At 40.5% G+C, this 13,949-nt stretch overlaps 1 protein-coding gene across 3 annotated transcripts in view; it reads right to left on the reverse strand.

Moving 5' to 3' along the window:
- BCAS1 (brain enriched myelin associated protein 1) overlaps positions 1 to 13,124 on the reverse strand; it is a 53,713-nt gene extending 40,589 nt beyond the window's left edge. Inside the window, exons 1-3 of one of the 3 annotated variants that reach the window (XM_074920463.1) lie at positions 13,107 to 13,124; positions 8,251 to 8,324; positions 8,075 to 8,156 (exon numbers count right to left, since the gene is read on the reverse strand). In XM_074920463.1, the coding sequence (XP_074776564.1) occupies positions 8,075 to 8,156; positions 8,251 to 8,319 (151 nt within the window). In that variant the 5' untranslated portion in view covers positions 8,320 to 8,324; positions 13,107 to 13,124. Of the gene's footprint in view, positions 1 to 8,074; positions 8,157 to 8,250; positions 8,325 to 13,106 lie in introns of those variants that run through there. The other 2 variants (XM_074920462.1, XM_074920461.1) reach the window with 2 other exon arrangements.
- Between the last annotated feature and the right edge of the window lie 825 nt (positions 13,125 to 13,949).

The raw sequence follows: 13,949 nt of genomic DNA on the forward strand, positions 1-13,949 counted from the left end.
TTAATAAACTAATTCTGAAACGCGGAGCCTCAGGGAGGACCACACAGAGTGCAGCTTGTTTAGAGACCCTGTGGTCTTCCTGTGTTTAACATGAGCTGCCGCTCATCTGTCAGACTTGCCCATCGGATTTTCTGTCCTGTCATTCCTCATTGAAGTCAGTGCAAGTTTTATGTTCTCCACAGCCCCCTCTCAGCTGCCAAAGCCCAATAACAGCCCAGGTTTTTGACTACTTAGCCCAGTGGACATGCTGAGGATATTTTACTTCCCAATTCAAGTTACAGAAGTGATATAGAAAAAAAATCCATAAAACTCAAGACAAAGTTGTATATTAATATCTTACACTTTCCTCTGTCAAAACTAAACGGGAAAAAAGAATGGAAACTACAAGGACTGATTTCATTTCCTGACTTGCCGACTCCACACAGGACTTTGCAGTCATAACTTATTTCATTCATTTTTCCAGTGCTGTTCCTTGCCTGGCTGCCTACTCTCCATAGTGCAGTTTCTACTTGTACTTCTCTATTGTCTGTAGAGTAGTTTAAGCCTGATTTGAATACTTATAAAATCACATCCGAGCCAGGTTTCTTGTCCTTATGTTTCTGACTTTTTAACCCACAAACAATATGACTCTTAATCATATTTCCCCCTAAAAATTTCACAAAAATAATTCTCCCTGTATACACCCATGGCCATCACATGGAGATGCTAAAAAGTATTTAATCTGAGAAGTATATTTCATGATTTTATATTACAATAGCACTTTGATAATACAGCTGAGGTGAAAACCCCTAATACTGTATATGCAGACAGGAAGAGAAGGTTCCTGCTTTGCAGAAGAAAAAAAAATATTTCTTGTACCTGTTTTGTGGATGGGAGAACGAATTACAAATGATGTGGTGTGAAGCCCCAATAAACAAGAGGAGGCTTGTCAAGAGGTAAAGCTTACAGCTCCCCCTCAGCTTCTCTTCCCTACTTTGACTAGAATATATCTGATTTCCCTGTCAATCATTGCCACAGATTTCAAGGATGAATTTAGATCTGCTTAATTATAACTGTGAAAAACTGACGTGAAAAACTGACAGTCTCAAACTGACTTGCTAAATTAGAATTTTAAAATTGTCGGTTTCAGTGTAAAATTGAAATTATTTCAAATGATAATTGTAACAGTCTAGTCAATATTATGCCCTTCACATTTTACTTTAGCAGAAATAAAACCCCAGATACCAATGAAACCTGACTAAAACACCTGTCTTTCACAGTACAGATCTTCAGTGTTCAGTTTCATTTTTGAAATTCCTTTAAGCAAAATCTGCTTTAGACTGCAGCCTTCAAAACTACCCCTTAGCTTTTCACAGCAAAATTACCCCAGATTTCCACCCTCCCCAAGGATTTTGCATAACACCACGCAAGCATTAGCGGGCACTGTATGACGTGTCTGTACTCATTTGATATTGTCCTTCTGTGGCAGTGCCCAGGGACCCTGGTCATGTCCCTGGGCAAGTGCAGGAGAACAGAGCCCCAGCATCCAGCTGTGACATCCCCTTCCCTATGGTCTTAACTCAGTGACCAAGAGTCCCCACTGGACCCTAGTTCAGGGTTCAGCTCAGGGTTGGTCCTGACTAGCAGGAGGTGGGACCCTCCGTAAAGCCAGGAGATGAGGAGTGCCGGAGCATGCTGGCATGCCACTTGTGGATCTCAAGTGACTTTACTGAAATACTTGCCAGCAGTGGAGGCAACAGCTGACAAAGTAAGGGCTGTGGTGGCAGGATTCACAACTGCGGCCAGCATTTTACCAGCTGCCAGGGAGCTGGCTCCTAACTCCTAACATTTTAAATCTTCCATTTGCTTTCTTAATTGTGTTTGGGGCATCTGCAAACATACGGAGGAGCCAGAGCATCGCAGTGCAATCTGTTCCATCCAGGTAAATAGATTTTCACTTCTTTGTGTACACTCTAATAGCAAAAGTTTCTTTCCTGGATTTTCTGTTACTATTCATGTAAGAAAATAACTCATGCTGGCAAGAATCCTTCGCCAGTAATATTCTTCTGTAATATTTCATGAACACTTATTCTAACATACTGGCATGCAAAGAAAAGGTACAAATAACTAGCTACTCTAACCACCTATTCAGCTATTCAGTCAGGGCCGCTAAGTACCACTTATAGTTTCCGAAGACTCCTGTAGTACTATATGAAAAATAACTGAAGGACCAACTTCTAATTATAGTTGGAAACTTGGGAAGGAAGCGAAAAGCAAACCCTTCCCCAGCTAAAGAAAGCAGAAACAATATCCATTGGAAAATAATTGTAATAGATGCTGAACTTCTGCTTTATGTAACAGACTAAAAAAAAATAAAACACAGGAAAACTCTCTTTAGTATAAAAATAGGACTATAAGCTCATCATTAAGAAAACCAAACAAACAAAAAGTAGCTCATGAACTTATAAAGCTCCTTTTATCTCTAATTATCATGGAAGGAATGAAAGACCTGGAAAATATCACCAGCATGAGCTCTGCAGCATGTCTCTTGTGTCAAAACAGTTCAAACTATTTCAGGGAAAATCTGCTCAGACACCAAGCAAAGCAGATCCCACCACCAGAGAGGAGACACTACTGTGGTGGGCTGAACAGAAGAGTTTGACTCATGCCATATTCACAGCAAACTGTGGAGGAGAAAGGCTTTGAAACTGCAGTATTGGGATGAAAAGTGCATGGTATTTTTGTTTTTTAAAAAGAGACACAGAAGTGCCATTATTTCAAAAATTATCCCACAATCCAGAGGCAGAATTAGGAATAGAAGCAAAACCTCCCAAATTCTAGGCCAGGTCTGCAAGTAGATCAAAGCTGCTCACTCTGAATGAGATTAATAACTGCTGGGAAACTAAAATCAATACACAATTTACAGCACTGCTGTGAGATTGCATTTTATGCTACTACTACTACACGGGCATTTTCCTTTCAAGTATTTAACAAAAGACAGTCACATTATAAAAGATTTGTCCTTCCTTTCCCTTCACTTCATCAGGATATGTTAAAAAGGCAACACTAGTTGCCTCTTTTGTAGTCCCTCTTCTGTAAGAACACACTCAAAATAAGGATATTTTTTCCTGAAATTTGCTAGATCAGGCCCACATTTTTTCCTTGATTTAAAAACAAATCTGTACAGAAGAGCAATGCTTAGTGCAATGTTATGTCGGTACCATTGCCCTGCTCAGGAGTAACTGCCAACAGACTTTCTCCCCTTCCTTTCATACCCTTGACTTTCGCATTTTAAATACTTCCATAGGCTGAGGATGAAGAACAGCACTATGTTTGCTGACACGGAATGGTACCAAGTCTGCAGAATTAGCACTGAATTTTATAAAGTGCTTAGGTTTTAATAGACAGAGCCAGCAAATGAAATTATGGGCAAAGCCTTAAGGCACGCACAGGCTTTAAGTTGACCATGTGAGCTGCAAAACTGACCGTATAGGTATGGAATTATTTCTGCTCATTATGGGACCTAATTTACCCAGGAGCCCCTGAGCAGGCGACAGAGCTCAGAAAGCATTGGTGTAGGGTGCCTGCAGCAAAGCACTTATTTCACATGTGTTTGGGACCAAGATGCAGCTCTCGACCAGAGGGAACAGCAGATGCGGGCAGGAATCCTGAGGATGTGACTGACATGAAAGAAATTCAGATCCACCAGTCCAACATGAACCCTGCCTGAGCCTTTGTCAGCCGATTTGCCTTTGCTAATCAGTGGGAATATAACCAGACCTCAGCCTGGTGCACGTAACAGATGGCAGCCAAACTCCCCCAAGTGGGACCAAAAGCAATTCTGTCCAGCACTTCCAGATTGCCTTCCCCCTCCTCCACTATAACCTGATTTTCTCTGAAGCTGAGTTTGCTCTTTTTATTCCTGGCAACCGCCATGTACTTGCTAGGCATCTATTTTTGATGCTCAATTTGCCCAAGTTAAATCCTTCACATGCTTTCTTCAAGCATGCTCCTTTTCTTTAGCCTTTGATTGCTAGTCTGTTTTCAGCAGTTATATGCACCCTCATGGCTAATACATATAGGGAACATATAAAATAAGATCCTGTGATGTCTTACATCAGCAGCTTCTCACCTCCTGCCATTTACCCTACTGACTCTTTCATACTGCAAGTCATTTTTAGCTGTTGAATGAGGAACAGCTTGAATTGGCAAGGTCTTCGCATAGATACCTCCTCCTATGGCCACTAACATGTGAATATGCTGTAAAATAAATGCTAGGAGAAAATGTTTTCTGATGTTGTTGCTTTTGACAATAGAAAAAAAGTTGTTTTTTTTAAACTGTACAAGCCATTAGCCACAAATACAGTTTTAGTACCTTTGACTATTTTGAATACAAGCCAGTTAAATAGATATTCTGTTTAGCAATTATACTACCACAGCATTATCTTGTTCCCTGGAATTCAGATAATCATGGAGACAATAGATTTTAATGGCCAGGAAGGAACCATTAAGGGCTACAATGTGACATTTGGAACAAAAAAAGTCCATCAGTATAGACGATAATAGCCCTGAATGAATTACTGCAGCAAATACTAGACCTAAAAAAATCTAAATAGCTAGCAACAAGGAGTGACTTTCCTAATTTACATTTCTCATTTTTATAGATATTTTATAGGTTAATTTTTGCTTCTGTTGTTTAGAAGAGAGTTGGTATCAATGCTATGATGTAGAAATTTCAGATCTCCAAGTATAGCTTGTGTTTGTGTGGGAGACCCCAAAAACTCTTGTGACAAGACTAAACGACTGAGTTTTCAGAAGCATTAGAGAATTCCAAAATGAGATATTTTCCCCCTTTCTTGCTTGACTGTTCCATGCAAATGAAGTTGACAGTATATTTATGCTCTAAGAATAATTTTATTTCACTAAGTTAACTGACATTGGTTATTGCTATTCTTGCTGCTAGCTTCTTTTCCCTATTCCCATTAATTTCACTAAATCTGTTAGGTGAATAGCATTCTTTAAAGACATAACCAAAATGCATTGTGTTTTACACCTTACAGATGCACAGAGCTATTGCAATACACCCATTTCTGTTAGATACTGGCTAGTAGCAGAATTTGCTGAATCAGATTTATCCTGTAGAACAAAGGAGTTTAATCTTAATTGAACTTTCCTTCCTTGTGTAATTTTTCTTTTTATGAGCAGGTCACTGTTTTAATCTGCATGTAATTGCAACCCAAATACAAACAAAACTTTTTCCATTCTTCCTCCTGATACATTTCTGCTCTTATATAGTACGAATGTCAGAGATACACAGCTTTTAGTTCTGGCCTTCTTCCCTTTGCCTCTTGTCCACCAACTACTTGTTACTTTAAGTTCAAAAAGGCCAACACAAAACATTAGGAAAAGTCATGATTAAGTTTGATATCCTTTTGCTTGCAAAGCAACATTTCAGGAAGCTGCAGAAGGGGCACCACTACTATTAAAACAGCATTACAGGAGAAGGTGGGTGCTAGCACTCTGTGCTATGTCTGCAGCCCTGATCGTCAATAGGAGCAGGAAAGGCAAATTGTAGAAAGAATCCCCAGGTCCACACATCTGTCAGCCTGTTTGAGCAGAAGCAGCAAATGTAGAGAACCAGTCACCAATCTGCTCACCCAGATGTGAAGCAGATGGTGATGGGGCTCTTCCAAATAACATTACTTCCTCTGGTCATATTAAGTTAACTCTCTGGATTCTTTTTTCATTATATTGGCAGATATAGATTTCATAGTCTCATTTATCAACTATACCATTTAATGCACAGCACATGGTCAGATCACTGGCAATCGCACAAATGTGAACTAACAAGACAAAGACCACAAACATACATCTAACACTAATAAAACCCTCTTGCTTCACTTGCCTTTTTTGCAGCTCTTTTGTCTTCTCCTGTAGTGCTCAGTTTATGATCATAAACTAGATTACAGTACTATTTCTTGCATTTATTTTATTTTGGAAGAGCTATAAACTACATTTTCTGTAGGAATAACTTCTATCTCCAAATCGCACTTGCACTTTTATTCCACCAAGACCTTGATTACATTACACAAGCCAGTGAGATTTCAGTGGTATCTAAATAGTTAATGATTTTAACTGCTTGTAAAACATTAATAAAGTTAAAATACACGCAATATCAACACAGGCCAGTCCAAATTTTCAACTTGCTACTTAAACTGATTTAGTAATTGCATTAATTAGGTAATCCATTTAGGTAAAACAATGCCATATGCTTCATCCTATATATAAAGAGTAAAATGTACACTTATTTTCTTGGTCTTCAGACAGTGTAAGTCATCTGGCTTTTATTTACTTCTCAGAACTCTGCTGGTTTACACCAGCAGAAAACACACAGCTACAGGCTTTTATTTTATAGTAGGCAACCATTTAAACTGCCTTATTATAGCTAGATGGCATTAGGAAATTAGCCATGGAACAGAGATTCTGAACTGTAATCAATACCATCTGCATACTGCCATACCAGTCTTTGATTATTTTTGTTTAAGCTTAGATTTTTCAACAGGATGTAACAGGCTGAGAGGGCTCTCAACAATGAATAATAAAATAATATTTTCTTTCCTTACAGAGATTGGAGAGAATTGTTGGCCTTTATTGTATTCTGAAAATAAAGAAATCCAATATAAGGAAAGCAGTGGCAAAATTAGCAGGGCTGAATCTGCAGAGATGTGAACTGAAACAATGCTGCTCCAAAGTGCTGCCTGAATGCTGCTCAAAAAGGATCCAAACCCAAAAAGAGGTAGAAGGAGAAATTAATGAAGGGCTGAAAGGTGAAGAGAGACAGACATGTCTGAATGAGAGCAATCACCCATGAATACATGAAGATAACTTTTTAAAACCACTTGAAGCCAAATTTTTAATGCTCAGGCCATGTAGTTCACACCGTATTTTTAAGATGTCAGCACTGGAAGTGGGGCTCAGGTGCCAAGAGAGACCTTTCCATGGCGACTCCAGGGTCCAGCCTGCCACTGGTGTGATCACTCAAAACCACAGTCACTGTCCTGCTAGGAACACCACTCAAATAGGCCTGAAATGGGATTCATGTACTGAGTAGCGATTTACCTATGCCCCAATCAACTATTCAACCTCTAAGTAACACCCACAGGTTATACATAATAAGGGCATGAACAGCACAAATATTTGCCTCACACAGATTACTCCTCCACAGTAGCTGAGGAGTATTTTAAAGTTCAACAAATCTAGTTTCCAGCCTGCATAAGTTAAATTTTACCAATGCATTCAGTCTCCTTGTTTTTTGTCGGGGTATTTTTGTGGGTTTTTTGTTGTTTGTTTGTTTTTTTTTTTTTTTTTTTTTTTTTAAGTAGTCTCCTACATCTCCTCCAGACTACCAATTTCCACACCAGTGGATGTTTCAATCTGGCATCAGAGCACAACATCATCACCTGGTAACTCCCTGCCAGAAGCAGGGATGCCATGACATTATTTAAAGGCAACTCACTCTCCCTTCCAACACATGAGCTGCAAAACATTTCATTGTGTCCCCCACAAACATGAAACTTCACTGGCAGGTCAGTAATCCTTGCATTGGTGCTGTTGCTGCACCATGCCCCATCCAAGAGCCCCAATTTGTACCCACACGAGTGCCCTCTCCAAGGCTTGTCAGAGGCGCTGTTTCCTAAGTAGCAGAGGTAGCTTATTACAGGACACCCTGAGGCTTATGCAGCAACCTGAACAGGACCAGTGCCAAACCACTCCTGGCCTATAATACTTCCCAATAACACTCTTCAGTCTATAAAACCACTTTTTGTGGACCAGATGCAGAATTAAAGTCTTAGACAAATTAACCAAATAGCTTCCAGAGCACTTTGGAAATATTTTCTTGTTTTACTGTTTATTACCTTTAAACTTTTAATCTTCTGAAAAGCCCCACATACTGATTCACAAATAAGAGCTGAAACATGGTCTCACCTTTTAATTTGAGACCACGCAACCATTTATTGTTGCTTCAGTATAAACATCCCTCTGCTTGTCTGGTGGGAAAAGAATCGCAAATATGCCACTGTTACCTGGTACATACCTTCACCATTCATTGCATGGGAATGAGTCTGAACAGATGCAACAGATCCATTTTTAATATCATCAGGAGATTCAGACAGAACCTAAAATAGCAAACAATATAGTTCTTAGGCCTGGGGATATAATGGGATTAGATTATTGCAATAGCCAAGGAAGAGGAGAGCTGGCAGCTCTTACCTGATAGCTCTTCACTGTGCACGTATTATCTCCTTCAGCTTCCTCCAAGGTGCTCATTGTATTCCCCATAGCTCCTGTAAGGTAGAAGGCAAAAACCCAGAGAGTCCTTTCTTTCTCATTAACATGAATTTACTGCCTAATTCAAATTAAGAGACAGCCAATGGTGACAGACTGTTTAAATTCCTAATAGGCCCCACCTTTCCCCAAAAGCACCTGCCCTAGTCATCAGCCTGCACCAACCAGTCTTACTCAAACCCAATTAAGCAAAGGTATTCACAGCTGCTCACTAGAAATGGTATAAACTAACAAACTTTTCTTGTTTCTTGAGTAAATTTGGATGTAGTTACCTCTGCATCACTCACTAGGACTCAGTAGATAGTAACATGGAGTTAGCAAGCGGAATAAAGTTAAAAGAGACAAAAATATATGAATAAGTTATAGCATCTTAGTGAGGGTTTATATTTTTGTTTGATTTTTATTTTAAAAAAACCAAGAGAGGCATGAGGCAGCATGTAAAGACATCATGTATGTAACAAATTAGTCCCTGTATGTTCTGCATATATATGTTCTTGCATATAATAAATCCTCTGGAGAAAAGTCTTGCTTGTGGCTGTGGAACTATTTGTCTTGCAATAGATAGCTTCACAGTCAACTGCAGCTTACAGAAGTAGCCAAGCTATGTTTCCTTGGCCAGTTCGAGCACTGCAGTAGGTCAGAGACACCATGAACCAGCCACCTCGGCATTCACCTGTGGCCCTAGATGTGGTTTTTGAGCATCTTGTGTTGCCACAGGTGCAGCACTACTGATACCCAAGCTAGGCGGTTCAAAATGTCTTTCTTATGTTCACACCTCCTGGAGTCACAGCTCTGACTACAATCCAGGCATAATCTTAGCTAGTCTATTACTAGTCCGTTAGGTAATTCATCACTTAGTGAAACTGTTCTGATTTCTTTAAACTTTGTTTCAGGAACAATGAGTTTGATTTAATTTTAGCCTCTTTTCTATGTACAAGTACACATAAACCTATGAGGTTTTTTGTGTTTTTTTGGTTTTTTTTTTTTTTAATTTTATTTTCCCCTTAATTTAAAATACATTTATGTACCCTCTCAGCTCGCTATGCTTTAGGACTGTAAATTCTTTGCGGCCAAACACGGTCCCTGTAACATGGTTGAAGGGCGAACCAGACTGAAGTCAAGAGGAAGATTCCTGTTGACTTTAGCTTAGTATATATATGTATATATGCTGTTAAAGCTACACAAATAAACAATAAGGAGAAAATATTCTGAGCCACACCTTGAAAGAGGAGAGTCTCCAAAGAGAGGAAGGCAGAGGGCTGGAGCCAGCTCCAGCCTCAGTGCTCATCTTGTTGGATGCCCTGCACAGCCACCATGGGTACCAAGTGCTTTTATTATTTATTATTGCTCTGGTTTATGCCTGTACACATCAGTGAAGCTACGAGGTATGGATGAGAGCAACTTCTTTAGTATTTAAACAACCCTTGGCTGTTGGAGAAAAGAAGGAAAAGAGCAGTTCTGCTAAATCACGTTTACTAGAATTTGGATGTGAGAACTGGGAACAGCTCTCCTTTCAGCCCACAGCCCCAAGTGTCTGTTTTCAGCTACTGTTTCCAGAGCTCAAGCTGGTTGTGGTTTTTTCCTAACCCCAATCTACAAACCTTTGCTTTGGGATGGTCTAGATCTGGCTTCTATTTTATGCTGAATCCTAGCTGACATGAAATCCAGGCTGGGCCTCTCTCCAGAGATGGTTATTGTTCTCTGCTAAGTGCCTAGTGCCACGCTGGACACTGACCGGCTCCCACTGATGCTGAAGCATGAACTGCAAGCGTGCACTGCTGAGAACTGTGAAATAAATAGTAGCTGTAGGATTGAGCCTTGATTTCAGAGTGCAGAGTTATTTTACAGGGATTTTATCTTCTCAGCTGATATTTCCACTATAAATCAGAACTTCTGATTTATGGTGGAAAACAGCCAACGTTTCCCCATGGATGTATAATGGCCTCTTGTCCTTGCTATGTAATTCTGTCTCCTAGCAACTTTAAGCATCATCCTATTGGAAGAGATGAAAACAAAATTCAAATCCTACTGCTTAGTCTTGATGGTAAATTTAGTATCTGGTTGAATCTGGAGGATTTACTTTTGTTTTCCATTCTCAAGGCCACCTGGTTTATGCCAGGAGACAACTTAAGCAGAGAATGGAATATTTGCAGGTTACGTGCTTCCTTTTTCACATGTGCTGTAAAATCAGTACATATCTGCAGGGACTGAGAGAAGCAAATTCCATTTTTTTTTTCTTTTTTGACAATGATTTGTAGTTTGATTCTGAATTGCTCCAGTTTCCTGTTGATGCAGCTCTACTCACGTCAGGTAAGTTATCTTTAACTGATACAGAGCAGAGATCACAGGCTCTGATCTCTGGCATATTTTGCTCTAGGAGAGATTACCCATTCTCTACAATCAAGTTTATAATTCTCACTGAAATAAAACACACACAGTGGTCATGTGGAATTTTTAAAGATTTTCACTCATCAGAACCCTCTCTGTCACAGAAAGCTGGACAAGACTTGGAGGCTATTTTTGCTAAAAACAGGACAAACCTTCTCTCAAGAATATGATCCCAAAACACCAAATGCAGTTCCCCACCAGGCACATGTATGTCTTCAGACTTCTCCCCTCCTTGCAACAGTAATTGATTAATTGTATTGCATTGAGTTTTGCATTGTATGAGTGGAGTGGTATTAGAAGTGCACATTTGGTGTGCTCTGGGACAAAGTGGCTACTGAAGAAAGGTGACAAGGCTGTGGCCATTCCTCTGGGTACAGAGCTCAAGTCAACAGCACAGCCTCACAGTCCTGGCCCAGATCCTTCAGTAAAATCAGGAAGAGATCTATGTATGTATGCTTCTGCCCTATTTTAAAGAAAAAATGAAAGGTCACTGCCACCTATAGACAAAACTGAGTATCAGCAGAAGTGATAATATAACATGCAAAATGGTTATCAAATTGGCAGAGTTTCAAGTTGACAAGCACGTAATGTCACAGCTATTCGCTTCTGCCATCGCATCTAGAAATTGCCGCTGTAAAGACTATTGCATCTGACTGCACCCATATGTGGTTCTAGAGCTGCATAAACAAGCAACTCCGGCTCTGTCATTAACATGAAACGGTTATGTTTTTCCCAAAGTGCTCAGGCCTTTAGTTTATATGAACAAATCAATTTTTCTCTCATTTGAAACATCTTTTCTTGAAGCTAAAGTATTGAATGTGGAGCCAAAGAGGTTTTTGGAAAAATAAGGGGCTCCCACAAGGCTTTAATTTGGTGTCTTTTTTTCACCAGTGGGATTACAAAGACCACCATTTTGAATGTGGGCTGCCAAAAGCTAAGCAAAAAACTCCATTTTGGTATCCAGCTAAAATCCTCACATGAGCAAATGGATTTTCAAAAGGTGCTGAAGACTTCCAGCATGCAATGAGTTGCCTGAGAACTGCGAGTCTTCAGGAGCTCTCAGGATCTGGCCACGCGCTTGTTCCTAGCGGGCAGAATCAGGTATTGTCAACCACTGAGGATCTCTGTCCGGCTGTGAACCCCACACTATCTCTTGAGACTTCGTCTCTCCATTGGGTGTTTTTACTGTCTCGGTTCTTAATCACTGTTATTTATTAGCAGTGCAACCACCAGGCAGGACCTCTTTGTGTCCTTTGTCCGACGTCTGAAAAGCACAAAGATGGTCTCTGTAGTAAGCTGTGAGTATGGAGCAAACCTCCACCAGACCTGGGAGATGTTGCTAGCAAGATGTCTGTTTATGAGAGAAGGTTTGACAACATTTGCAGGGACACTACAATTTGGGGGGATTGAGAGGGGAAAAGAGTTTATGCTGATGCAAGAACACTTTATTGAAAATGGGAAGAAAACGCTTAGAAGTTGAGAGAGCTGGAGAAAGCTCATTCTCATCCTTAGGCTTTCTTTCTATATAAAGGTTTTTGATTAAGTTTCAAGGATATTATCCTTGGGGGGAGCTCATTGAGACCAGCTGGAATGCAGCCCGACTGGTTTAAAAAGGAACATGAACTACCAGCCTCCAGATCAGACACAGCTCAAACAGTTCCTTTCCCAAACTATGCTTCACTGCTTCTATTGTAATTGTATTTTTATATTATTTATATTTTTTAAATTGTATTGTAGTTTTAAATTTTTTTTTAATGTTGTCTGAACTGTAGTGTGTCCTGAGCATGAACTCAGGCTTGGTAAAATTATCTTACTCTCAAAAATCATAGTTTTGGTCCTGGAAGAGTGGTAAAAGCTTTGAAACCTACAAGAGAAAACTGCAATAAAATCCGTGATCTGCTGTGTTGTCTGGCTAAAGCCAGATAAGCCTGACCTTTCTTATGTATGACCAATCTAGAATGTTACAATTGCCTTTGTCACAGTGTCTATTAATAAAAAAAGTACACAACTAATGCCTCACTAAAACTTGCCATATGTTGTACTTAAATGTCAGAAAAAATCATCAACTTAGTTTTCCTTGCATCTCATTTCATTATAGAAACGTCCACTCTGCAGGTGTTGGGGAAAGACTTAAACAAACTCGTGTATATTCCAGAGGCAGAGGAAGGACCTAGCACATTAATTCATGCAAAAAGCAGCCTGCATTGTGGCTGCAGGGCAAGGACTGGAGTCTAACCCCTTTAATACATCCCTGCCCTTTATCCTGCCTCTTGGAGAACAGGTGAACACGGGGACATGTTGGTGTCCAGCTAGAAAGGCAGAGCTCCTGCTCCAATTCATGTGGAGCCAAGGAAGGACTCATAATAGGATAAGGTTTTAGAAAGTCTTCTTACCTTCCTTCAGTGCAGGTCTCAATTGCTCTCCTGCAGAAAAAGATAACTCAGACACGTGCTGGGTATGATGAAACCAGGGGACAAACGCATCTGAGCATTGTCAGTGGCTAAGGAAGAGAAATGGACACACAGTAGACAGTAGTGAAGGGCCAGGAGAAGGAAGAATTGAGATGACTCACCTAGAGCAAACAAGAAACACCCAAGAATAATCTGAATAGCAACCTGGCAGCTGGCCATGCATCCAGGACATGCAGAATTACAGTCCTTAAGGCTCTAGGGGCAGTTTTTAATACGATTATTTCAGCCACTCTGCACTGTAGCCAAATGGAAAAAGCCAAACAGTTCAAACATTTGCACTCTGGGGTTTCAAGGAGGGAACAGTTCAACAGTGCTGCAAAGGTGAACAATCCCAACCCAGCTGGTAGAAATGCTCTGTCAGAAAGCTGATCTTTTTTTTCTTCTGCCCTTTTGCAGAAAAAGCCAGTGTACCAAACAGGAAAATTTATGCCAGTCACTTTAAAGCCCAACCAAAATAAGCCAAGTGCCTGCAGGAGCTCCCAAGATCATTTAGCACAAGAGCACGTGCAGGACTCCACTCAAGCTTGGGACAGAAGTGGAAGCAGAAGAAGAGTGAAAGCAAAAGCCAAGAAAAGTCAAACCAACAGCAGCAGCACGAGTTACCTGGGGGAGGGTGGCCAGGGCACCCAGCACCCCTGGGAGCCAGAGCCGGTCCAGGTGAGGTGCTGCTCACCCAGCCCCGGCGGCTCTGTCCCTGCCTCTGCCTCCTGTCATCAGCCCGGGGAGTGCTCACAAACACCGGGCGCAAACACACAGAGGGGTGGA

Source organism: Athene noctua, chromosome 16, assembly GCF_965140245.1.
Source record: "Athene noctua chromosome 16, bAthNoc1.hap1.1, whole genome shotgun sequence".
NCBI classification, from domain to species: Eukaryota; Metazoa; Chordata; class Aves; order Strigiformes; family Strigidae; genus Athene; species Athene noctua.